The sequence below is a fragment of the Cygnus olor genome, chromosome 10 (genome assembly GCF_009769625.2).
Source record: "Cygnus olor isolate bCygOlo1 chromosome 10, bCygOlo1.pri.v2, whole genome shotgun sequence".
In the NCBI taxonomy this organism is placed as follows: Eukaryota; Metazoa; Chordata; class Aves; order Anseriformes; family Anatidae; genus Cygnus; species Cygnus olor.
Window position 1 is genome coordinate 293476 of NC_049178.1, and position 26602 is coordinate 320077.

The 26602-nt window shown below is 36.1% G+C and overlaps 2 protein-coding genes across 14 annotated transcripts in view; one reads left to right on the top strand and one right to left on the bottom strand.

Annotated features, from left to right (window-relative positions):
- TASOR (transcription activation suppressor) overlaps positions 1–24337 on the top strand; it is a 38549-nt gene extending 14212 nt beyond the window's left edge. Inside the window, exons 2-24 of one of the 5 annotated variants that reach the window (XR_005823042.1) lie at positions 1379–1524; positions 2576–2668; positions 3700–3772; positions 4687–4778; positions 5124–5282; positions 5938–6065; positions 6828–6859; positions 7563–7668; positions 8104–8207; positions 8325–8428; positions 8693–8765; positions 8884–8958; positions 10516–11232; positions 12430–12872; positions 14415–14559; positions 18986–19929; positions 20679–20801; positions 21373–21532; positions 22211–22319; positions 22484–22662; positions 22749–22907; positions 23291–23496; positions 23581–23718. Coding sequence is in view for 4 of the 5 variants with exons in the window: in XM_040569004.1 (XP_040424938.1) it covers positions 1379–1524; positions 2576–2668; positions 3700–3772; positions 4687–4778; positions 5124–5282; positions 5938–6065; positions 6828–6859; positions 7563–7668; positions 8104–8207; positions 8325–8428; positions 8693–8765; positions 8884–8958; positions 10516–11232; positions 12430–12872; positions 14415–14559; positions 18986–19929; positions 20679–20801; positions 21373–21532; positions 22211–22319; positions 22484–22662; positions 22749–22907; positions 23581–24143 (4727 nt within the window). In the remaining variant the exon portion in view is untranslated. Of the gene's footprint in view, positions 1–1378; positions 1525–2575; positions 2669–3699; positions 3773–4686; positions 4779–5123; positions 5283–5937; positions 6066–6827; positions 6860–7562; positions 7669–8103; positions 8208–8324; positions 8429–8692; positions 8766–8883; positions 8959–10515; positions 11233–12429; positions 12873–14414; positions 14560–18985; positions 19930–20678; positions 20802–21372; positions 21533–22210; positions 22320–22483; positions 22663–22748; positions 22908–23290 lie in introns of all 5 variants that reach the window. The other 4 variants (XM_040569006.1, XM_040569004.1, XM_040569007.1 and 1 more) reach the window with 4 other exon arrangements.
- The window catches only part of CCDC66 (coiled-coil domain containing 66), a 40411-nt gene continuing 22198 nt past the window's right edge, over positions 8390–26602 (bottom strand). For 5 of the 9 annotated variants that reach the window (XM_040569010.1, XM_040569015.1, XM_040569016.1 and 2 more), the window contains one exon: positions 26185–26530. In XM_040569010.1, the coding sequence (XP_040424944.1) occupies positions 26447–26530 (84 nt within the window). In that variant the 3' untranslated portion in view covers positions 26185–26446. Of the gene's footprint in view, positions 8411–13317; positions 13465–23536; positions 24304–24334; positions 25807–26184; positions 26531–26602 lie in introns of those variants that run through there. The other 4 variants (XM_040569012.1, XM_040569008.1, XR_005823043.1 and 1 more) reach the window with 3 other exon arrangements.

Below are 26602 nucleotides of genomic sequence, written 5' to 3' on the forward strand. Positions count from 1 at the left end.
GAACCATTTCTTAATCGCTTCCAGAATTCTTTTAAAATCACTTGTGCAGTGTTGCTACTGTTGGAATGATTGCTTTATTTTAGTTAGTGGACGGGACACTACATCATAAAGTGTGCATAAATACAGCTTTTGCTAGATAACTCAAGTAACTTCAGTTTCTGTTGAGAGAATTTGTTTTATGCTCAGGTTAATGCAGTAAATATTTCCTGTTAAAATAAGGCATAGATTACCATCTAAATGTACTCTCATTTCAATTAATGAAATTGGAGATGAGCTATAAAGATGCAATTCAACTCTATTTGCTGCTAGAGTAATGGTAGAGCATGTGTTATGAGGCAAGTGCTACTGTAGTTCATTCCCAAGTATTGTAACTCCTAGACATTTCAGCTGGTGGTGGTTTGAGGGTTGTTTTGGAGGAAGATAAGTGTTCCTACCCCTACAAAAAGAGCAGAAGCAATCTCGGATGTGGTAGGAATGCATCCTGCCTGAAATTTGTAGTACTGCAGCATGCTGCAGTTCTCAGCCATGTGAAAGGTATTACACAGAGAAACCAGTTGCTGTTCTGAACTGGTTCAGTTCCCCCAGGACTATTATTTTCCTAGATGTAGTCTCACAATTGTCACTCACATTCTTTGCTGGTACACACTCTGGTTCCTCTTCTGATCAGTTTGTCACTTGCAGTACTCAGAAGCTTGGGGACATGAAAACTTTTCTGTGCGAACTTAGGCGAATTTCCCCAGAAGGTAAATTTGTACAACAGTTGAAGAGCTTTCATTTTGAATTCGTGTAAGGGATAAGATCATAGAGTGTGAACATGTGCAGTGTGGTTTTTCAGCAATAAGAGCTTATTGGACTTTTTAATTTATACAATACAATATTGAATTTATTAATATTTAGCATAATTACCATATGCAACAAAGAAAAAAACCTTAATGGTTCTAAAGAGATGCTGAGCTATGAAATTGTTTTTAATGTTTTTATTAGAACAATTTGTTCCTGTTTTTTAATTAAAAGAGCTAATTAATTAAAATTTTATAAGTTTAATGACAGTGTTTTACAGTACTTATCAGGTGTTTTCAAATGGTAAATTGAGACATCCTGAGGTGCTTCCCTTATAAGCTTCTGAGAACTAGTTGTTCAAAAGGGAATATTAAAGCATAAAGTAATGTGACTTTTTTTTTTGGAAAGATGCTGTAATTATAGGAAACTGTCTTGCCTAAATTCCACCGTAGAAAAATAATTTAGAATAAAAAACATCTAAAATGGATCATGAACATGTCTTTATGTATAAACTGTCAATGAGCTGGAAAACTCAGGGTTGTTTTTTTTTTTTCAGACCAATGTTGGTGCTTATTATTTTATTTCTTCTCTTTTATAGCACTCTTTCAGCCAGTAGCTGTGGGCTCTCGAGAGTTTGAGGATGTTGTGAAGATTCTGCATTCATCTTACTTGGAACCCGGTTCAGTGTCGAATTTTAATTACAAGAGAGCCAGCTTAGTGCACAGTGAACTGTTGGAAAAGGAAGTGAGTATGTTTGTGGCTTCTCTTTATGGATAAGGTACAGATCAAATCAAATGAACTTTAGTGTTTTTTTCAGAGTTTAGAGGCAACGACCCAGAGAGTATTTTCTACTTGTGTGCTTGATGATTAATTGCAAAACCACATTTCTGAGAATGTAAGCAACTATTTTTCAGGCAAGTTTGCTACTACATAGGTATAAAATAATACCTGAGATACTTGAAGACTAAAGGAAAAATTGTATTGGGCACCCTTTTGCTTTGTGTATTTTTTGTTTTCAAAAATGTTTTTGGTGTATTTTATGCTCTTTATATATTTTTAATAACCTGTAAAGAGGTTATAGGGTCTCCTTTGAATGGCCTCATGCTTACTGTGAAATTTAAGATTATAATACCTTTCTGATACTAAGTTTACATAATCTCTGTAATTGTCATTGTCCAAGAAGTAAACTTGTAGCACTTCTGCTGTACCTTATCTCCTGTCTCTTAAATCCAGTCTTAGCTTTCTTTCACAACTGTGAAATAAGTTTCAAGTCCCGGTGCCAAAAAACTTCAAGTACAGAGTGACAGTGTATGTAACTGGTAAACTCTGAAGCATATTTTTTTCTGCTACTATATGATTTGTGGTTTATGGTTGCAGCTTGGGTATATTGCAGCAACTGCAGCCACCTCAGCAGTGAGGTGCAACTGCTAAAGTACATGCACTGTGTAAGAGAGAAGTGAACGTAAGGACAATTTTATGGAATTTCAAACATGATATGGAAAGCATTGAGCTGGATGCTCCTTCTTGACAGGCATGCTACTAATAACACTAAAACATTACTGCACTTACTGGTGCACATTACTGGTTTAAAGAGGTTTTCCTTTAGGCCAGTGATATTTTCCGTGTGTATGATTTTTTTTTTAATTGAATTGTAGCGTAATGTAATGTCATTCAAATTAGCTTTTGATTGTTTTTCTGCAATTGCAACTGCTAACTTAGAAGGGGTCTTAAAATATTGACACTTGAATGTGACTGCAGTAATCTGTCTATACATGTTAAGAACTTATTGTAACAGTTCACAGAAAAACGCAGAGAGCTGAAGTTTGATGGTCGCCTAGATAAAGAGCTTTCTGAAACCTATGCGTTTCTAATGGTTGATCGATCTCAGGTAAGAAAACAAAGCTGCGTATAAAATGTTTTTTCTGTTTTAATTCACAAGTGTTTTCTTAAACTGAATGCTTTTGTTGACATGCTTTACATTTTTTATTGACATCTTTAAATAATTTCTGCAAAATTCAGCCATGGTAGGCTTAGAAGGAGTGGAAAGTGATGATACTATGTCACTGTTAAAATCCTTTATTCTCTGTGATTTAGGATGTACCATTTACATGTCTCTGTAAAAGTATATTTTCCGTTTTAGGCTCTGACTTATAGATAGAAAGGTAGATTTCTCTGGACTGTGTGTGGGTTTCTGTTGTGTTGGTTTTTTTTTGGTGGTGGTGGTGGCTTTTTGTTCTTTTTTTTTAAATGAACGTTGCATGTTTTCATTAGTTTTTTTTTTTTTTTTGAGTAAGGAAGAGGTTACCTTAAAGAGAATTGCTTAGAAGTTACTTGTATGATGAAAACAAGCATAGTTCTCTTCCTGCTTTTCTAAAAGCTGGCTGAACAAAGATGCTCACGCTGTTTTTCTGTGTATGCATGTCAGATTTATTTTCTGTTTAGTAGGCAAGAAATACAACTTAGTGTATAGATAAAACTGTAAGATACATGTCACGCGTATAGATATGTGGATGCATTCTTAGTGTATTTGTGTGCTCCAAATGTGCATTTGTCCTATATAACCTTCAGTAATAGTAGAAAATGCACCTCATCTTTTGGGTTTCCAATGATATTTTTTAAATGAAAGTGATAGAAAATGAAGTTCTTTGCTTTATCTACAATTAGAGAGCCAGGATTTCTTAAGTATTCAATCATATGGCAGGTCTACTTCTGTACTGTGTTATAAAAATGTATTAAAAGCAAGTAATGTTCATGAAGTGTGTGTAAAATTTAGGATACAGAGAAGCTGTAGCATTTGTTTGGGGGTTGTTTTATTTTTTATTGTTGTTTTTTAGCCCAATCAGAATTATGTTTATTGCTGTGTTCGTATTCTGGCTTTCCTGATAGACTTGTTTAAAAAAAAATGCCTGTTTTCCACAGATCCAAAGCATATGTGAAAAGGGGCTGCAGGTGGGCCACTCCAAAATAACAATTCTTGGCAGCCCTTCCATGGGTAACTATCTTTTGATTGTATGTGCTGATATCAGTCAGTGTGACTTAAAAGAGAATGTGATGCAATTGTGTAAACTCTCAGTGCCTTTCCTAGCACTTACCTGCAGGAACATCACGTCTAGGTATTTTTAGCAAAGTAAACTGACGTCAAGGCTTTATTTCGTAACTCTGTTTTTGACTAGATTATTTTAAATTCCCTTTTCAGAGGAATTTGAGACCTAATTCTCATTTTGTCTCAAGTCCAACCGATACAATATGTATTTGAGTTCAGTTGCAGTTATTTAATCAGAGGTAGTCATTTCCAACAAGTAAGTGTTTGTCTGAGGCCTTAAAATCTATGAAATTATGTTTGAAGTCTTGAAAAGCAAGAAATTACTTTGTCTTTCTCTTCTGCATTTGAGTGTCGCTTCACAATTCAAAACCAGTGTACTCTTGTCAACAGTGTAGGATGAAAGATTGCTGATGATGCTAGTGCTTTCCTGACTTACTTGACAGTCATATCTTCCATTGCTTATACGCGTGTTTTGCAATAGGACGCGGTACAGAAGGACTCCAGGAGTTTGGAAAAAAAGCAAAAACTGAAAGCAGTATCTGTATAGCATTTGGGCAGAGCTTGTGCTCTTGGTCACAACGCTTTTAGTAATGTGGTTGTACTCCTTTCAAACTGAGTTAATGTCCATGTTCTACTGTGATGTTTAATGCCGTGCTTGGTGCGAGTAGACATTTATTCTGCTGTCTAGAATGTGGAAGTTGTGAACATGCCATTACACTTTTCACTGATGCAGTTATGAAAATTTTGATAAATCTTTATTGATTGGAAGACATTGAGCTTTAGTCCTATGCAATGCTTCTTCTACTAACATTTTAACATTCAGCATAACATAGTGTTTTTTCTGTTTTTAATATTCTTCTCAGGTGTGTATATCTCCAGGTATGCTGATTTATTGCAACCTAATCCTCTAGAAGCTGGAGCAACCGGAGATGTGATTGTTTTTAAAATAATAAAGGTAAATTCTTCTTGCTTTCTCTTGAAGGCTTATATTGATTAGTGATACAATAAAAGTGGTTTTAACCTTACTTCTTGAACTTCCATTCATACAATTGTCTTCTTACAGAGAATCTAGAAACCTACTGGTTTTAAAATCCAGTGTTGACATTGAGATTAAATACAGAATAAGAAATTTTTATAAAAGGCAAGAAATATGTTTTCTTCAGAAATACTTTTTTTTTCATATTTTCATAAACATTTTTCCAAAACTTGTTTTCTTTTACTACTTACTTCCTCTTGTACTTGATGCAGTTTGTCAGTTTTCAGGGAAAAGCTTGTTTACAATTCTTCCGCTTTATTACAGGGAAAAATGAAAAGCATATATGACCACATAGGTATGAAAACAATGGAATCGACAGTGAAGAGTGCATTAGATCCAACACCCAAGCATGAGTGTCATGTTTCAAAGAATGCAAATAAAGTAACCTCCTTGTTGGCTTACCGAGCATACGAACTTACTCAGGTAGTAGAAGGTTGAGTGCGTGTTAACTTAAATAAAAACCTTATTAAGCAAAACAAAAACAAAAACAACAAACAATCAACCAATTGATAATTGTGGAGGCAAATTGCCTGAAGATGTAACTAATACTGAACGTGTCCTGTAATGCTGCAGCTGTCTGGTGTACGTTAAGCAGTTGCTCAAAGAAGACTGTATTAGGAATTACAGAACAACATGTCAGCCTCTCCTGTTTCCCTTACGTACATGTACACCCTAAAGTAGTGCATGTCCTGTCAGCGTTAGGTAAAGCAGGGAGAAGAATGTGGAAAAAATTACGGTAATTGGTCATTATAACATACATATGAGAATGGCATTTAAAACCTTACTTTGGGTATCAGCTCTTGCAGAATTAGGTTGTTGGTGGTAAGAGGACCATAAATATGATTTATTATAGTAATTTATAACTTGATAGATGTACCAGTTAATATTTGGCATAATAGGTTTCAAACTATTAAACTCTTTTTCCATTAGTTTGCATAAGTAGTTAATCATGAGGTATATTTTGTAAGCTATTGCTGTGAAACAGTGCACCTTTCTGGGGACAAAGGTCGGGGGCTGTTAGTGTATTTGCAAAATACAGTTTACCAGTTTTTAATTTAATGCTATGTTCTTTTTCTAGTACTATTTCTATGAATATGGCTTTGATGAGATAAGACGAAGACCAAGGCATGTTTGTCCCTATGCTGTCGTTTCATTTACTTACAAAGATGAAATGGTGCAAACACCAAAATTCCTGCCCCCATCAAGGTAAGCTAGGAAGTGAGTTTTGGCAAGACTGCATTCAACGTGAATTCAAAGCTCTTAGTAATAGCTTCGCATCGGTTTAGATGAACAGCGCTGAAATGGATGGATGTGTCACAGGGATGTGGTATAATAAATGTTTCTAATGTAAAGCAAGAGGTGACAGAATTGGTTTTCCAGGCTGCCCCTGTAGGAAGCAGTTCTTCTGCTTTTCTTATCTACCTCACCTTCTACGCTAGGTGGAATCCAGACAAAGCTTCGTAGAATAAATTTAGAGTTATGCAAATGTTCACAGCAGTACCTTGTTTGGTATTCCAAATAAATGTTCTGTATGCTTAGTCACCGGACTGTTTGCTGGTGTTTTCTTACGGCTTGTAGAGCGGCTATCTATGTTGATGACAGATACAATATGATACCTGTGCTGATAGGAAGGCATCCAAATGTGGGGGCTGTACTAGTGCTAACAACAGTTACTGGATGTCAGAATCAGACAAGTTGCTGTAATGCTAGCTTGAGGCTAGAGAGTATAATCAGTGTATCCTTAGTATAAGGATACATTATCCTTATGTATATATGTATATTATGTATCCTTAGTATAAGGATACATAAGTATTAAGTATCCTTAATACTTATAAGTAGGATAATATATAATATATAGTATAGTATACTTATTAGTATATAATATATACTTAAGTATCCTTAATATAAGATTTCAGTAGCCACGAGCTTCTGTCTCAAGCAAGTAATCATCTCCTTTCTTTTTGTTAGATCAAACAGCTTCAACACAGAGAGAAGTACAGGTAAGAATGAATTGAAATTTAGTACTTCTATGATTGTAGGCTTGGAAGGTATTGGACATTTTTCCCCATGTAGTTTGATTTGTCTTTAACTAGAATGATTGCTTGGTTATGTTGACTGTCTACCTAACTTTTATTCTGTACCATACTGATTGCAGTGATTTCTTCCTGATATTGGATTATCTAACAGACACCTTCAGGTGTATCTTCTTCCCTTACCAGAACAAACCAGAACTGAACAAAATCAAGTTGTCTTTTCCCTTCATTTCTATTTATAGCATAGTAGGAACATACCTTCTGCTCGCAAATCTGCTGTTCAATGCCACTTCAAATAATATGATCCTCTCCCACTTTTCTTTTGAACGTCATTCAAGCAAAATACTCTTATGTATAAAAGTAGCTAGCAATTAAGTTATGAGGATGTCGTTGCGCAGATGTTGGCAACGAGGACATGCTTATATAGACGTGTACAGGTAACATACCAACTCCTTTACTCTGCTCAGAGCAGCTCAAAACAAGATAGGATTGCAAATACTCTTTTTGTTACCTTAAATAATAGGTGAAAAGGTATTATTGTCTGGTGTGTTATTAATAGGAAATTTCCTCAAAATAGCTTTTGGAGGTTCAGCAATCTCTTTACTACCATTTCCTTTCAGTCCCTCCTAACAAGTGGTTTCACTCTATTTCTGTCTCCATCTTAATTTAGATAAATTTAACTATACATTATGGAGGGGACAGCTCTGGAATAAAGGCAAACTCCTGTGCCATGTTTCCTTGAAGTCAGCAGCACGTCCTTTCCTTCCATGCAAGCTGTGAGTATTATTGTTTAAAGAATAAGTTGAAAATACTGCTGTGTCAAAACTCTTTCTATTAGACTAGTGAATTAAAACATATTCAGCTGAAAGTCTAAAATGTACATTGACCAGACGCTTTAAATACCAAACTAGACTCTTAAATCATGAGTGTCCAGAGCTGCTTTTAGTTCATGTGCACAACTTGTCAGCCTTCGGTGTTGGTGGTGTTTTTTTTCCTGTTCTGTTTTTTATTCTTTGTTTTTTTTAAGTGATACACGCTCCTTTGAAGCAATAAACATCATTGTCTCACAGGATAGCTCAAGGAACTGATGTTTTATGAGAATGTATTTGATAATTATTTTTTGGTCAATGAGGATCAGACTATGAAGGTCAAAGAAGAGAGGCCTTTTATGTTTTTTCTTTACCTCTCCCTCCTGCACCCTTTGTCTCTAGTCCTGAGAAGCTTGATGTTGAAAAAGTTGTGAGCATTGACCAACTGAAGAAGAAAATTTCACCAGCGTTGTTGTATAAAGAAACTTACCTAGGAGCAAAAGAAGGTAAATGGTGCTAGCTTATTTTATTTATTTATTTATTTAAGAACGTTTAGAAGTTTACTGAGTTACAATTTTATTTTTTTCTTCTAAACTTCTCTTTCTTGCCTCGTACCACGTCAGTGTTGAAGAATGGAATGTACTGTAGTCTTTATGAAGTTGTGGAGAAGTCCCGTTCTGGTAGTCACTTGGAGGGATTACTTCAAAAGCTAGAGAAAGAGAAACTTGTGAGTGTTACAGATTTGACTATTCTCTTTTCAAAATGATTTTAGTAACTAGAAATTGAGACGTGCAAAAAGATGCGTGATCTCACTGGAATTATGAAGCTAGCATATTCCAAAATAGTGTATCATAGCACTTCCCTCACTTCCCTACCTTGACTGGAAATTTAGCTTACAGGAAATAAGAGTATTCATACCGACAAAATGTCTGTTTGAAGCAGTGTGATTTTTTTTCTTTTCTTTCTTTTTTTTTCTCCTCCTTCAAAACAGGTTCTCGTTAAACCACTTCTGGACAGAGGATTTCTTTTTCTTCTTTCTCCTTGGCAAATGACATCCCCTTATGGTATGCATACTCTGTGTTTGGTACTGTGGTGGTATTTTTGTTGTTTGATTTATAGGGGTTGTCTTTTGAAGCATAGGGGGTCTTCTCCTTCCCAACCATCTTTATTTTCTTGTTGTAGACCACCAAACTGGACGGTCCCGCATGTTAAATGCATTATTTCTGTTTCCCGAACCTAGAGGTATAATGAGCTCAAGTAAGTTTGTTCACTTCTGTGTGTGTTATGCTGTCAGTTAAATGATGTTTATATTCTACTGAAGACAACAGTAGAACAGTGTTACAACCTGACACTGTAAACCAGGAATAATAGAGTTTGTTATAGCAATGGTGATGGTGTTCAAAAAGTGTTCGTTTCTTCATGGAACTAAGGCATTTCTTCATGGCACTAAGTATTTTAGGCTCACTTGTTCCTATTTTTAATACTAAAATGACTTCAAATTTCTTGGTTGTGCATAGTAGTAGAACTGAGCATCAGTGTTCCCAGAGATCTGTGTGTTAAGAATGTTACTGCACTTTTAGAGTGTGGGGCTTTCTTTAACCATCACAATGTGAAGGACAAAACACCTGAAAGTTGTTGTTTCGATTTAGGATATGCAGAGAAACCTGACCATATAATAAAGATGACTGAAAGGACTCGGCTTTAGTGTTGGGATGAGACTTACAAGTTAATCTTTGACAGCTGAAATTTGCAATCAGTAGAATGCAGTTCTATTTTGGCCTGCTGTGAGTTAGTTAGAAGTGATGTTGTCAAAGTGTAGCTCTCTTCAGGAAGTTCTTGTCTGAAGTCTTGGCTGCTTCCAAGATACTTACCTCTATGTTTCTTATTTTAATTTTTCTAATTTAAGTGATGGTTGATAAAATCCAATCACTTGTAGTTTGGGTAAGAGGAGATGAGACACAGGAAGACATTTCAAGTGTATGTATGCCAATTCCTTAAAAATATTACAGCTTTTGCTGCCATGACATTTCAAAGACTTGTGAGCTGTAGTTTCTGTCAAACACAAGGTTAATCACTGTTTTAAGGCCTCAGGAATTGTTTAAAAGGGTTGAATTGAGGAAAGTTTGACTGGGGGGAAGGCAGGGGACAGAAATAATTGAATAAAAAGGAGATAACTTGGATCTTCCTTTAACTGTTATTTCAAGGATGCAGTAAGAGGTTCTAATAGCATCCCAAGACCGGGAAATCCTGTTCTTATCAAATGTTCCTATTGCATCTTGTCGAGTTGTATTGGTTTGCAAAGGAACAAAAAAGCTGTATAGCTTTCTGCTGGGCTACTAAGCCCAGAACTCAATAAGAACCTCCTTTTTAGAGTTCCATGTCTCAAGGATCCCAGTGAACTTAGAATCAGTACAATGAATGGGGCAGGATTCCATGGGAAGGAGTAATGCTTCCCCCATTTCTTGCAGAGAGCTGTTTTTCAGTAAACCTAAAGTCTTTTAAGTGACGTTCTAGGAGGGCCAGTAAGGTGATTTGAAATGGAAATTATGTGTACGTAGGATATAGGTTACCACAAAATGATGAAAGTGAACAGTTCATCATGACTATGAATAGGTTGACTTTTAAGTAGGCTTTAAAGCTGGTTACTTCACACTCACACAAAGAAAAAATCCCTGGCAATTGGGTTATTTCTCCAGTCATTCCAAACTGTGTTTCACCAAATATGTATAATACAGAATATTGCTAACTAGTCATCATTTATTTATAGCTTTATGATTTGATTTTAATTGTGAATTCCCTTTTCTCCTATGGCAGCACAAAAAAGTGTTCCGTTTGGAACACAGAAAAATTCAACTACCATGGTGTTGCACGAAAATCAGGAGATCATTCCAGAATTCACAAAGTTTATTCAGTCTCTACATTTTGCTTTAATCCAGTCTCGTAAAGACGCTACTGCAGATTTCAATACTGTTGTGGAAAAGTATATAAATGAGTATTTGACAAGATGCTATAGTGGCTCTGGAAAATATAGAGAATTTGTATTATATCGGTATGAATCACGGTTGGATGACAAAAAATTTCTTTATTCTGCTCCAAAAAATAAATCTCATATTGACAGCTCCTTGCAAAACTATATTTTTGGTTGTGAGGCGTATCAACTACCTGTTTCTAGAGCTAAGGAATTGATGGAGGGAAATCGGAAACTTCAACAGTTCAGTCCCATCTCAGATTATGAAGCTACAGAAGAAGACTCTGATTTTGCCAATGCAAAAAGTGGGAAAAGAATCCGTGCAAAATATGAAGCAACTGCTGCCAAGCGAAAATTCCCTCATCACGGAGATTATGATCCTGATAGACTGAAAGAACTTATTAACTTAATCCAATGTAGGAAAAAAAATGTAGGTGGAGATTCTGATTCCGAAGACCTTAGAAATAAGAGTGGACTGAAAAGGAAGCTGGAAAAACAGTCTGAAAATCTGCGGAAACACTTAAAAATGAGTGAAGCCTCAGAGAATAGTTGTCAGTACGAAGGTAAGAACCTTTTTATTTAGAGTTCCTCGTTAAGTATTGTAATTCAGACCATACTTTAATTTTAACCTTAATAGATTGAATGTTTTTTTTTGTATTTTAATGCTTGGTGGCTCATTTAAAGATTGGCCTGAGATCTGTTAATAGAGATGTAGTTTCTGTAGGTTGTCTCTTTCTAGAAGACAAGTTAACAGGGAAGGCTGACTTCCAGAGAGTTTGCTTAGCTGTACAACTGTCCAGAGACTTTCTAGTATAGGGTACTAAGCAGATTGTGATACTGTAATGTCTTTGACTTCAGGTTTTGCTCTAATTCCTTATGGCTGCGATGCCCTATATTAATAATTAGTAAATGTACATCGAAGATGAGAATTAAACATCTAAGTATGAGCAAAGTAAAGTCAGAGCAGCCAGTAATATGTGTAATGTGACAAAGGAAACAGCTTTACAGTTTTAAGATTGAATTAATTTTGTACATGAAATTATCTATATCCAAACCTTAAGTAATTACCTTGGATCGTATCTTAATATCTGCCAAAGAAACGCTTTGATTTCTGTTTCACTGAGAGGGTAATGATATAGGTCTCATTCAGAAGGGGAAAACCGGGGAGAACGGGTAGCAGGGTAGAACAAAGAAGAGTGGGGGGGATGTACATCATGCTTCAGTCATTCCAATGCATCAAATCAGTTTAGAAGATGAAAAGCCTGAGTTTAGAAACCAGTTTCCCTTTGGAGGGGTGCAGCTGGCATGTGTGGATGGAAGAGAGAGAGGGTAGGCTCCATGATCAATCGTGGGATTCTGACTTGGAAGTTTATGGAACTTGAGTCTTTTTATGTTGATTATTAATGTAAAATATGTGACTGCGTTTCCACCTGGCTGTAATCAAAACAGTATCTGTTTGAAACTAAATTTTGACTTAACCCTGTCAGAGGTTCCCAAACAGCAACATCTATCAGGGGTTTGAATTTCCATGTTTATATATAGCTTTAGAAACTGTTCTGTTAGCTTTAGAAACTTTAATCAACATCTTCCTGTTTAAAAATTTTTACTAAGAAAATAAATGTATGTGTAATGTATGAATTGATGCTAAAGAGTGACACTGTGGGTATGTGGAACGTGTTTGGTGTGTGTATGTGTCTGGTTTTGCTTTTGTTTTAAAACTTAGTAATGGATTACTTTTCCCCTTTTCCCCCTGCACGAAGGGGGCAGAACCTCGGACTCGCCACAGTCAGTTTTCTCAATTATTACTGGTCTTGGTGGACATGATACTGACTTGAGGCAGCAAGATGTTTCCGACCCTGCTGTTACTGACACGCACGGCCTCATTAAACTGCTTTTAGAAACACTAGCTAGTTCAGGACACATGGATTCGTCGTTGGCACGGTCTGTAAATCAAGCTTTAGGATTAAACGCTGATGAAATTGAAGAGGATATGAGACAAAAATATGAATATGAATCCATTCCAGCACAGGACAGAGATGATCATGAGCTTCCTAATGCTGTTCAGGCTGAAAATGTTAACTTTAAGGACCCACAGAGCCCTGTGATGCTGGAAACTGACGCAGCTTGCTTACCCTACCCTATCGATGTTGACCTACGGCTTTCAGCTAATGAAGTAGGCCTTGAACACACACTTCGTTTAAAAGTAAGTGAGACTGGCTGATAGGCTGATGCTAGTAACAAAAGTACTATTTTTGTAAACATTGTGAGAATTAATAAAAAGACCTTGTAATTCTTAAATAGGTAAGTACTAACTTTTCTGTGAAGACGACTTTCTGTTTTGTAGGAGAGTATATAGAAAATTCTATCTTTAAGATGTTTGTTTCTTATTCTTTGTCTATTCTTTCTGTAATAAAATTGTAATTAAGAATATCTGGAAGATGGAAAGCAACCATGGGCAGTCAGTCTTCCTCACTCTAGCTTTCCAGTAAGTGTAATATGCTGCTTTTCCACAAATAGGCAGCAAAACTTCTGTCATTCTTTTGCTGACTGCCGTATACCCAAGTGTTTTTTCATGTTTTCTGAAACAGAAGCCTTGCAATTGTTTTCTGTATCTTGTAGAAAACAGATTATGCTATTCTGTCTCTCACCTTGATTATAGTGGTGGTTTTTAGCAAGCTGAAGTTGCATGGAACAGGTGTAGTGTTACTGTAACAGAGCTTGCATACTGCCTTCCACCTTCCTCCTCCTTTGAGGGGTGAGTCTTGATCTGGCTGGGGTATTGATATTTTCTGAACCTGTAACAAAGTAAGGAGACATTTGAGAGTTCTTCACAGTTAACTGCCTAACTGTTACTCTTCCTGAAGAGAAGTAGTGATGCAGGAGTAGTTACTGTTGCATACGGACTCCCTGCAGCAATGGTAGCAGGGCAGGCTGTTAGTGACTGTGTACTGTCTGGTTGTGGGGCACCCCAGGATGGTTCAGTTTTCTTTGCTATCCTCTGCTTTTACTATTTTCCTGTATTTTCCTTAATCTTACAGACCTGATAGGTGGTTTGGATATGACAACTTGTCATGATTATGAAGTCCAATCTCAGGCACAAGGAAGCTTTTTCTGACCAGGCTCCTCCCAGATCTAAGCTCTTTCAAAGCTTATCCTTTGAATTCTTTTGCCCTTCTTCCCCCAGAAGCAAACCAAAAATAAACAGATTGGCATCAAGACTTTTTTCAGCTTACTGCTTTCTTGTCATAGCCAAGAAACTCAAAGTTGAACTGCAGCAACTGTATCTGTGCTCTCTTGCTTTTAACCATTTGGAATGCCAGGTGAATTTGGTTTACTCAAGGATTTAATACTAGTTGCAGGTGGTTCCTCAGCAATGCTAACATGTCATGGCTTTAGTTGGTTATCAAGGCTACAGTCTAAAAATGGCTAAGGAGCAGACTTTTTCTTTCTCCTCCACTTCTCTCCCCTAGCCTCCTTGCCCTTCTCCCCCCACCTTCTGTGCTCTAAGGCATGTGCTTAGGACTGCCTTATTTAGTGACAGACCATCAGCAAAGATGCCTGTCGCAGAAGTAATCAATCAGGTGAATGAAATGCAGAAGTACCTGATGTAAACTTTTCTAACTTTGACTTGACCAATTGGAAAATTTCCCATCTTGGTGAACTTGGGGGCATTCTTACTGTAAGCTGTTCAGTATGTAGTTTAATGAAACAGATCCAAATTGAGAATTTTTATCATTTTTTTCAGGAAGCAAGCACTGGAAGTGTAAGTAGCTTTGAAGACTACAGTCCCTGTCCTAGTACACCTATAGAACACATTTATCGCAGGCAACATTCCAACTCAAATAACATAGGAGAAGTTGGAATGCACTGGAGACTGATTCCAATTACAGGTAAGATGGGTTTAACGTATTTTGCTGCACATAGTGAATGAAAGCATATTCCAAAGGTTTGTATCTTTCATAGATTCCATTCTTGGGTCACATGTTGGTACACAAGCATGTGTATATCCATGCAATTATTTCTCATTTTTGAACAATACACACATCTGTTGGATGAAAACATGGGCGGAGAAGTACTGCTTCGGGTACAGAGTGATATAGGTTAGAAAAGCAAGTGCTTGAGTATTTATCTGGTGAAGTACATAACTGCTATGAATTCAGCATTTAAATTCACTAGGCTCTGCTGGTTCAGTGGATAATTGCAGCTTCTAATTTAGAAAAGTCATGAGAAATGTGTTAACCTCATAGAAAGCTGTCTACTTTTTATTGCATCAAGCTCTTCTACTAATAGTGCTTTGAAGTCTTTATATCTAAACATTTAAAACTTAGAAGCTTCTTCTGTAAGCTTATTTTGTTCTACTTCTTGATAAGTCAAAAGTGTCAAGTCTTGGGAGCACTTAAAAGCATGGATTTGAAGGATGTGGAAGTGAACTGTGGAGTAGTCATGAGGAGGTTTAAATTCAAGGCTAGGAATTGAGGCATCTTATGAGTAAACCCACGTGGACTGTGTTAACTGCATTCCCTGAGTAAATACATACCAATTTCTGATCGTCTTCTAACAATGTGGGAATCTCTCTCCTTGACACTTCTAATGTTCATCCAGTTGTGTAGTACTGCAGCTCTTCTGTTTGCTTGGCCAAGGGAGGAAGGCAGGGGAAAGGGGTTTCCTTCTGCATTATTGATAAGCCTTTCAAAGAATTGATAGGGTGATCTTAAATTATGTTTTCTATGCTTTCTTTAAGAGCCAAACATCAAAAATCTATTCTGGTATTTTGCCAAGTAACATCTCTCACTGTGTGTACAGGCAGATGTGGTTATGGTTGCTGAAATAACTAGCAAGTGGATGCAGGGTAAGGGAGTTCACACGAAGGGTTTTTCAGCTGACCTGTTGTGCAGTCACCTGTGAGACTACAAATTTTGCTAGAAGAAATTTTCTTTGAGAGGGAAAAGTGCTGTTCTCCAGAGATGAAAGAGGTTGTCTTGAGCATCACTGGATTTCTTGAGTTTATTCAAATTAGCTCTTGCTGCAATAAGTGTTGACTAGCTCTGTAATGTGAGCTTGTAAAACGTGCAATATATGTAGAAAGAAAACCCTATGCATTCTAACTGCTGCTCTCCTTCAGGAGGGACGGGAAGTGTTCAAGAGGATCATTTGGAAAGAATGTGTGTTGGAAGGGTTCCATGTGTCATTATGGCCTGAGCACCTTTTATTCTTACCTGGTATTGAGTTTTCATCTGAAAACGAGAACAATAATACGTTGTTCAACAAGTGGACTCATTCTATTGAAGTACATCAGGAAGGCTGTCAAAAGAGCCTCAAATGTTTTGGGCTACAGGCACTCCTCATTGGACATATTTTTCTATTTAGCATCTTCTGGAGGGTTTTGAATTTTCATTCTAGGGAATTAAGATCAATTCAGTAGCATAACTTAAAGGAAGCTTTGAGCCTTTCTGAAACTGATGGCTTTCTAAATTCAGTGTCTTGTCCACATCTCTTTTTTTGTTTGGTTGTTTTTGTAGCAACGTAGCTGTAGAAAGGAATTCAGAGAACATCAATCTTTCTTTTTCTTCTTTGCACAATTGCAGAAAGGCAAATTAGTGATCTCTTGGTTTTCTCCTCAAACAGAAATGTCTTACTCCTGATAACAGAGGTCATTGTTCAGCTGAACATATTCAAGAGCTCTTCATAGTTTGTGACTATGGAGTTTGTGAGGAGTGGGGGGTTTGTCTTGCATCTGCCCTGACCAATATCAGTGTCAGAGGAGAGTTTTCATAACTTCCCAACTCACTGGACTACTTCTATATCACGTTATTGTTATTTCTTCGTGATTACATAATCTAAACTCCTGATAATTGTAAGCAAACTTGCAAAATCCATCCTAACTTGATTTTGATTTGAATTTGGGACTGTTCTTTGGCTTTAGACATTGAGCTAAAAATGGTATTTGTTCTTGCTTGTTCCTTCTCTTGTAAGAGAAGATTAATGCATCAATAAACGTTCTTAAAAGTGATGGCTTTTGACGACATTCATCTTAAATACAAAGCAGAACGTTCTATGCTTTCTTTGGTGGTGGCGTTTGAATTTGATTTCAAAACTAAACTCAAGAACCCTTTTGCTGGAGTCACTGTAGAAAGACCTCTCTTAAGCAGTGAAGAATTCGGTTCTTAATCTGCAATAATAACAATTTAGGCAGATCTTAAACAGCTCTTCTTTCTAAGATTGTTTTCTGGCAGTCATTGTGTTTTTTTTTTTTTAAAGTTTCTTTGACCTAAGCAGTTACGAGGTATTACTAAGGAAGAATATGTTTGAAATCACAAATCATTCTTGAATAGCTGTTGAATTCTGTATTCATGGTTTACTACTTGCTGATTCTTTTTTTATTTTTTTTTGCAAAGACTTGTGACCCAAAGGTGTAGATCTATGAAGGATGCCACCTTCAGGGAGTTCTATTTCAGTAGGGGGAACCCTAGTTTAAATTTTTTTTTTAAAACTTTTTTTTTACATGCTAGAAAACATTTTGGATTTGTATCTATATTCAGCAATACGTATTTCTGTTTAAACTTCTTTACACTTCTTTACTACAGGCCTTAATTACTTGTCCTCTCTTTCCCCTCCACACTTCTTTTTTAAAGCACTGTTTGTTTCTTTCTGGAAAACTTTAAATAATAACCTTTGAAGAATAACCTAATCAGTCTAGTATATGTTCTTATTATGTATTATGAAGTCTTTTTCCTAATGTAATTGTTACAGAAACTTTCTCTTAAATCAGCATGAATGGATTGGGTATTGCTTCTTTCATTGCTAAAATTGTTATGTAACAGGCTGTATTAAAATGTAAGAAGTTATCTGAAAATAGCCCTAAATTTCAAGCTATAGTATATTTTTACATTTCCTGCTAAGAGTTCCTTGTACTACAATATTTCTTGATTACAATAATGTAGTTTATAAGTGTTAAGCAGCTCAAGAAAAATGAGATATATAGCCTCAAGTACCTCACATCTCAAGCTTGAAATGAATTTATTCTGTTAACATCATGATTTGGTATTGAGTTCTTCCAGGTCTTCTAAAACAAAATTAATATGCTTAAGTATGCAAAAGGCAGAGATCAATGCTGAAGGCACAGGGTAACAGAAAAACAGGTTCAAATAAAATTGAACAAATCAGAATCACCTGATTTATATCTGCTTGTAGTGCTTTTAAAGAAGGCAAGAAATTCGGTTTGACTAGATGGATGTGCTTTGAAGGATGAAGAACAAACATCTAGTTTTATTAAGCAAATAAAATGGAACCACATTACTGGTTTCTCTAAACCAGTCTAAGTGGTGTAAAGTACCTACGAGGTGATTACAACATGAAAAAGGGATCCTTTTAGTAGCAGATTTTTTCCTTTTAGTCTTTTTAGAAATGGATGTTATCAAATAAGGGATGGCACATAACTTAAACTGATCACAAAAACAACTGCATTTCAGAAGAACACAGTTGTTTAAAATTAGTCTGTGCTATTTTGGTTACTGCTTCTGTTGCAGAGATCTTCTGGTTTTCTGCTTACAAGTCTATTAGCTGTAACAATAACACATTTAAAAAAAAAAAAGCACCTTCTTTGAAGTGTTGAAATGCTTATGGAACGGATACATACTGAAACACTTGTATGTATTTAGATATCTGAAATATCTGTGTTAAATTTTGGTTTAAAGCTAACAAAACCAGTTTTGAATGTGGATGGTGAATAAAGTGACGGTTGCAGAAATGATCTCTGACGTTTGGGTTTGGGAGGCTTTCAGCACTCCTTACAGCATAACTGATTCTGTGGATCAATAATTATCATAAAACTTACGTTCTACCCTTTTAAGCAAAAATAAATAAAAAAAAAATCAATTGGGAGATCAGATGTACAGCTTGCAATTTGCAGTTTAACTCCACAAGGTAGTATGTGGCTAAAATATGCATTTTGAAAGTCTGGAGATTATAACCCAGTAGTGAAATAAAACATCTGAATAATTTGTCACCCTGCTCAATTTTCTAATTTGGATGTGTTTTGTAATTAAGGCAGCTACCGTTGTGTTTAATTAGATGTTATCTCTGGGAAAATTACTTGGGTTCTGGCTTTCCAAGCGAACTTTGATGTTGTACAGTCTTAGGAACAATTACATTTTCTGTGCTTCTGCACATCAAAGTCACACTACATTCTGGATTTAAGGTGATTGGGGGGCGGCACAACAGTAACACTTTCTTGAAACTGCATTTTGAAGGTTTTACTGTATCAGTTCTGTATCACTTTAAAACATAAGATGATGATGATTAACTCTTCCTATATAGGTCTGAAATCACCAGAAGAACCACTGGTGTTTTTACCACCAAAGGATGCCTTCCCTAATGACCCCCGGGTAATAAATAGGCAGAGAAGTTCTGATTATCAGTTTCCATGCTCTCCATTTTCAGACACACAAAAGGGGACAGCAGAAGATGGACTTTGTACAAGACAAGTGGAGAAACTTGAAGATCAGTGTGGGCTAGCAGATCAACCTTTTACAACTAAGCATTCCATAAGTGCAATAATAGAGACTACACTAGTAGAAGAATATAATCTTTTTGCAAAAAAGATTCAGGAAATTTTGCAGCAAAAGAATATCGCTTATGTTAGTGGTATGTCCACACCAGTCTTCTCAGCCCGAGAGAGGATAATGAGACTTTCTGAATACATTTGTTTACAGGCATCAGAGATCTCTGTGCAAGAATATATAGAGACACTGAGTGAAAAACTGCATAGTGTTATTTTGTCCTCTTCAAGCGCTAGGCATACTCCACCAATTTATTCTAGTCCTGAATCAGCAGAAATAGTTCGTAACGCTGCACTGAATCCTTCACCCGAGGTGTTACCTGCTTGCAGGGACTCTGACCCAGCATTACTATCAGAGCCATTGTGTAATAATGTAATGGAAGATGTTGAGTCTAAGGAGCAGCATTCAGCAAGCTTGCCCGTAGTGAAGGAGGAAATGGATCATGTGAATGCTAAAACAGAAGATATACTGACATCTGATCAGACATCTTCCAGTGGTGATCTGATGGGGCAGCCAGAAAAGACACAGAAATCCGTAGAGAGCTTAAATATTTCAAGCCAACCAGCTCTTTCTGATTTTATAAGCCAATTAAAACCTGAAGTATTTAACAGTTTGGTCAAAATTATTAAAGATGTACAGAAAAACACCGTGAAATTTTATATTCATGAAGAGGAAGAAAGCATTCTCTGCAAAGAAATCAAGGTAAATATATTTCATTTCAACCTCTCTTTCATGGTAAAATAGATTGGTGTGCCTTTCAAACCAGAATGTATAAAAACGGGACTTGCAAACATAAGGTAGGCTAAAACTTCCTTCAAAAAAGTTTGAATTGTGACAGTGAAAACAGGTTGTCCGGCCGCATTTCTTGTTTGAGGTTGTCTTACATTTAGCTTTTACATAAGTCTCCTAGTTGGAAAGCAAAACTGGCTGTAGTTTGGGTCCTTCTGAAGGTACTGCCAGAGGGGTTAGGCTTATGGAAGGTTTTCGGGGAAAAAGATAACAAGGGCAAACGTGTGATGGCATTTTAGCAAGTACACATGAAAAGTTTGTGTGGTGGTGTGTTGTTTGAGGTTCTATTTTTTTTTCCCTCTGTTTAATAGTACAGGTAACTTTAGAGACTGCTGTCCTTCTGTATTTACATGTGTAAGGTGAAATTTGAAAGTGAAATAATAAAGCTTCTGTTTTCTTGAGAAGTTGTGCAGTTAATAGACTGTCACTTGTCCATTTATGTGCTATTCTGTAAGAATGACTGACTTGCTAAAATAGCCTATTTCCATGTTGCTACATCCTTCTGGTTAATGTATTGGAAAGACAAAAAAAAAAAAAGGCAGTTCTACCCTCTGAGATTCATTTGAATGGAAAACACTTAAATGTGGTCGTGTTCTGGGGATTGTTTTGGCCTAACTACCTTTTTGCTTTTTCTTTACCATCTTTTCTTTCTGTGGTGTTAGGAATATCTTACAAAGTTAGGTAATACAGAGTGCCATCCAGAACAGTTCCTTAAAAGAAGAGCTGATTTAGATAAACTGTTGATAATTATTCAAAATGAAGACATCGCCAACCTCATCCATAAGGTACTTCACATAAGTAAATGCATACTACAGAAAGCTACTGTTAAAGCATAGTGAGAAGAGCTCATTTCTATTAAGGCTACTCTCATAACATTTAAATGACGACCTGGGTTTAGGTGCCTCCTGAAGAAATAAAAATGGCTGTGGTAATACCTAGGGTTCTTGCATCATACACCTCTAATAACTTCTACCTGCATGTACTTGCTAATGTATACTTAGTAGTTGTAAAGCTCTGCTGAGGCCTGAGTAAGTTCTGCTTTTAGTTCTGTGATGCTCTAACAGCAAGCAAAGGCAGCTGTCAGATTACCTTAGGTGTTCCTGACAGCTATGGCTTATGAGCCTGTAGTGGACAGAAAATAAAATCATTCTAAGTACTCAGCTTCCACTGTCTCACTCCTGTAACGGTTTTGAGAGAGCACCTCCCAAAGCAAGAGGAAAAAAGTAATTTTACATTGCGTTTTCAAGTTTGATTTTCGGTATTAATAGGTAGATGAGAGAAGTTCTGTAGCTCCTTTTTTAACTGTGATCTTTTAAGTTTTATTTTCCCTCATATATATCTCTGATTTTTAAACAGATACCTGGCTTAGTAACTTTGAAGAGGCTTTCTTGTGTCAGCTTTGCGGGTGTCGATAGCTTGGATGATGTGAAAAATCACACTTACAATGAACTCTTTGTGTCTGGTGGTTTTGTTGTGTCAGATGAATCTGTCCTTAATCCAGAGAGCATCACAATAGGTAAGTGTGATGCTTTCTGAAGCTTTAAAACAGTCAAAAAAGCCTAATGTTTTAGGGTAAAAGATAAGTGCCACATTCAAGAGCAGTGACCAATCAAGTCTCCTAATTTACAGAGATGATATTGTGAGGTTTTTTGTTTTTTTTTTTGGAGAACTTCAGCTAATTCAGTCTCTTACCTCACTGGCTTGTCTGGAGAACGTGAACATGGATATCTTGTCTTTAAATTTGTCTTGTATTGTGTAGTTATGCGTACAGAAACTTTTATTCCTTACTTCTCAATCCACAAAAAATGTAGTAAAAAATAATTGAAAAACTACGTTCTTTCAATTTTGCTCTATTTGAAATTGAATAGTTATCTAAGTTACCAGTTCTCAGAGATATTTTAGCAAGGCAGATCATGCTGACTGAATACCACTGTTAGGTATCTGTTTGTTTTATCTATTCCATTGTTTACCTTTACTTTAAAAAAACAAAACAACAGAAAACCCCCTCGGTTTTGGAGTATCGTTGTTGGTTAATCTGCTAGGAACTAAACCTAAAGTACTAGCTAGGGTAAAGTTGCTTAAGTACTTTGAAGACTGGGAAAAAAAAAAAACCACACTTCTATGTATATATTGAAGCAGTGTTTTTAGTTTGCATACCACAAAATTTAACTTCTGTTCAATATCTCCGAAACAGATAAACTAAAACAATTCTTAAAATTTTTGGAGGATCTCAATACACCAGATGGGAAATGGCAGTGGAAAGTCCACTGCAAAATACAAAAAAAACTTAAAGAGCTGGGGAGGTAAGCAGTCATCATTTATATACCAGTTGTTAACATGATTCAGCTTTAAATTATGTTCTCAAAAACCCAATTAAGTACAACTTAGTGTTATGTTCATTTTTTGATTTAATATTTAGACTGACCTTAAATGTCCTTCTAATAGTGTTTTTTTTTTCCCATCACAGACTGAATACTAATGCCTTGAGTCTGCTGACCCTGCTGAATACCTACCAAAAGAAGCACTTGGTTGAAATTCTGTCCTACCACCATTGTGATTCTCAAACTCGAAATGCACCAGAATTAGACTGTCTTATCAGGCTTCAGGCGCAAAACATACAACAGAGGCATGTTGTCTTCTTAACAGGTAAAACCAAAATATAAGATTACCTCTCTTCCCCTTTTGATAACAGGTGCTGTATCTTAATACAAAATCCCCTTTTATGTATTTAGAAAAGAATCTCAAAACGCTTTCAAATTATGCTGAAAATGGAGTAGTGGTTGCTACTGTTGATGACTTTATGCAAAATTTTAAAAGTCTTGTTGGGTATCACAACTCTGTTACTGAAGAAAACAGCCTGCCTCCCTCTGATGCTCAGAAAAGACAATCAGGTAATATATTACACATAATTATAGTTTTTTTTTTTTCAGCTAATTAGACGTGTGGGGTGGAGGTTCTTGAAATAGTGTGTCTTTACTCTTCATGTAAATGAATGCTACAGATGGCAAGGAAAACCCAACTCTCAAGCTACTTTATTTTAAGTGATGGGGAAAAAGCAGCTGGGATGGAGCACCAAGAAGATGTTAAATACAGAATTATAGGCTGACGTGGTATCCAAGAAAGCAGATGTATGCTAAAAAGGTATAACCGTCTGTTTCCAGGAAAAGTATAAACGTAACAATAGCTTTTAGAAATTGTAAACAAAGGATTAAGATGTCAGTAATTGTACTCCTTTAATTGTCTGATCAAATACTGACCTACTGTATAACTTTAGATGCTGTTTTGACATTAACCCCTTTGGAGCTGGGAGTTGGGATTTCCCAACACTAAACATGAACACAATGCGCAGAAGCTTTTAGCATCGGAGTAACTGGACATTCACACAGAGGGTTAAGTGTGTATGTTGAGTAAGTGAACAAGAGTGGCAGAAGACCAAGACTTAAGTGATAATGGACTTACAGACCTGAAGCATAACACTCTGTGAGTAGTGTATAGCTTTTCTAACAAAAGTTTGTATTTCAATAGAATAGGACTTTCTTTTTTTTTTTTTTTTTTTTAATGTAGTTCTTGTAGAAAACGATGAAAAGGATGAGGAGGACATGTCTCTGGATTCAGGGGATGAAGCATCACAAATAGAAATCTGGAATGATGCCTCTAAGTATGATCCATGTCGCTTGGAAGCTTTGCAGACAGAGGCCAAGGGCTCACATGGAGTAGATACAAAAGAAAGCTGTGTATCAACTACAGAGTTATCTCCTGAAGCACAAATTGGTTTGATGGAAAAGACTTCTAAAATTGACTTGGAAGAGATACAGCCAATTACTCCAGTTTCTACAACATGTTCTGCTGAAGGAGAAAAACAGAACTCAGTTGAACAAGCTCCTTTTAATAACTTCCAAGTTTACAGCAGACAATTAAACATGTCCCATCAATTCAGTCAGTTTAATGTACTCACTCATCAGACTTTTCTGGGAACAACATACCCGATTTCTGCAAATCAAAACCAAGAAGGGGGCAATTATTTTCTATCTGCTTACAGTCAGAGCATGGATACAGAAAAGTCATCATCGCCTGGTGGCTGGGATATAAATTGTGATTCTTCCAGGCCATATTCAAAACAGAAATAAACTTGTAAGTCTTTTTTATAAGTTGCTGTGGACTTTTCTGTTTCTAGAATGGTGGATTAACAATTTCTATTTTATTCTGGAACAAAATGTTTCTTGTCCTTTATCTTAAATGTTTTCTTGTCTTATTTAAACCATGATGGCCTGTACCTGTTGGAAGCATCTGAAAATTGAAATAAATATATATATTTTTAACATTTATTGTACTTGAATTATCTTGTTTGTTGGCACTTTTAAGTTTCTACATTTGTATTTGACTTGTACATAGGCTTCAGTTTGAAGTCTGTTTTAATGTAAAACTGAATGTTTGCCTAAAATATGTGAAACGGCAAGTTTTTTTTAACTGTAAGAGTATCCAAATCACTTTTCTTTACATAAATATCAAAACTTATGTATTTATTTGACACAATTTTGTACAAATGTTTTTACATAGCTATAAGGCAGCGTAGTTATTTTAATGACTGGATTTTGGCAAAATACCTCAATTAGATTAATGGTGCAGTTCCATTACAAAATAAAATAAACTCTTAATGCACAAGGGACTTGCTAACACATTGTATTGTCTGTGGTTTTTATACTGTTTTCGAAGTACACAAAAAAGTACCCAAATTTTATTTCATAACTAGCAATTATCTTTGTCTAATTTTGATGCTGCATGATTAGAACAACATCAGAATGATCTTACAACTTTTATTTCCCATTGTAGTTCTAGAGTAACGAGAAGAACAAAGCTAGTCTTAATGATGGTGGCAGCTCAGCTTTGCACTAGAAAATCCTCACTCCTCTCACACTTCAGCGTAGTGATCGCTGTGCTTTTCTACTTTTTAAAACTAGTATTGTCATAAACATGGAGTTCTGTCTGTTTCTTAATGCTGTCCTTTTTAGTTTTCCATGTGCTAAGTTAACCTTGCATTTTCTATAGCAATTCTGTAATTGACTCATGTCATGCAGCATTTTCTGACTCAAAGGCTTCTGGAGAACAGTAGCCGATAGTAAAATAGCTGTGGTGTCTCAGAATTACCTGTTTAGTTACATTGATGTCTTTACATACGCTAATACCCTGACTCTTACGTTTACTGTTCTTGTTTTCAAGTTGTCCAAAGTCTTTTTTTCTTCCTGTTTGTAATTTGGTATTAGTGCTTTTATATAGGATGTGTGGTTTGGTACTGGATTATTAGTGTTTGAAACTACATAACTGTAAACTCACAAAGTTAGCTGGGACAATTACAATTTGTTAAAAATGGTAGATTAATCAAAAGAAGTACACTTTTCCCTGAAGTTGAATATCTTCCCTTCTATTAATTGTTTGATTCACTTATTTAAATTAGGAACAAACCATGACCAAAGTAGTTTAGCAGTTATCTTACCAGGCAAGTAATCTATCAAAAAACCTCCCTTGTACCAATAAACTGTTAATGAATTTTGTGGAAAAACTGTTCTACCAAGTATAATGTCAACTGTAGATTCTCACCTATTACATAACTCGGCATACAAAGGGAGAGGAAAGAGCGCACACTTATTCCCTCAGCTACTGCTGTAAGGTACCGTCATAGTCAGGTTATTTCTAAAAACAGTTGCTCCTAGAAGGACTCTTGGGTTGGAGGTCCAGTGGTTTTTATTGCATATCAACTAAAATTAATTCAGGTTAGGCATCTTCTGTAGAGATCTAGAAGAAAAACAGTTTTACTCCAAACTATCCTTTCTCTTGAAGGCTAAAATATTTATTTTAAATGCATTTGCTCTTATTCTGGCTGGAAGCATTGAAGGCTGACCTCTTCAGACTTTACTTATAAGCTGACTTCCTTAAACTGAATTCTGTTATTTTGGACCCAGCCATTACAATATTAACTGCTGCTATCCTGTTTTAATGGGAGCTATGTGTGCATGTTACAGTCAGCATTGCTGTGGTGTTAAAATCTGAGATTAAGTTAATAGACCATTAATTTGTCTAAGCCTAAAACCTAAGTACAAGCAGTTTTATGTAGTTAAAAATATCTACCCACTCCCAAAGCCATTCAGAATGATTCTTTAATCTTTTTATTTATCAAAAAAAATGCATAAACTCAGTACCATACACATCCATTTTTGTACAGTGTCTTGGTGATTTATATTAAATGGACATGTCTTCATGTAGTATGAGGACCATTCTAAATACCATCATTAGTTTAATGTATCTTCAATCTGGAAAGCAACGTAATCCTGTAATCCTATCAAAATTTGCATAATAAAATGGTTCACAATTAATTACATTAGCAATGTGCTCTGCCTTTACATTTTTAAGAACTCAGTACAGTTACATGTACCTTTCAAAAGGGTGAAATAAAATTCTCTTCCTGAATTACAGTGGGAATTAGTCCAGACTCCAACTCCTTTTGCTTCTGTAGGAGGCCCTGAAATAAATGGAATATAAAAGTGAATGCTCTGCCTGCCTTAGGCAGCCTGAACTAATAAATGTGCCAGTG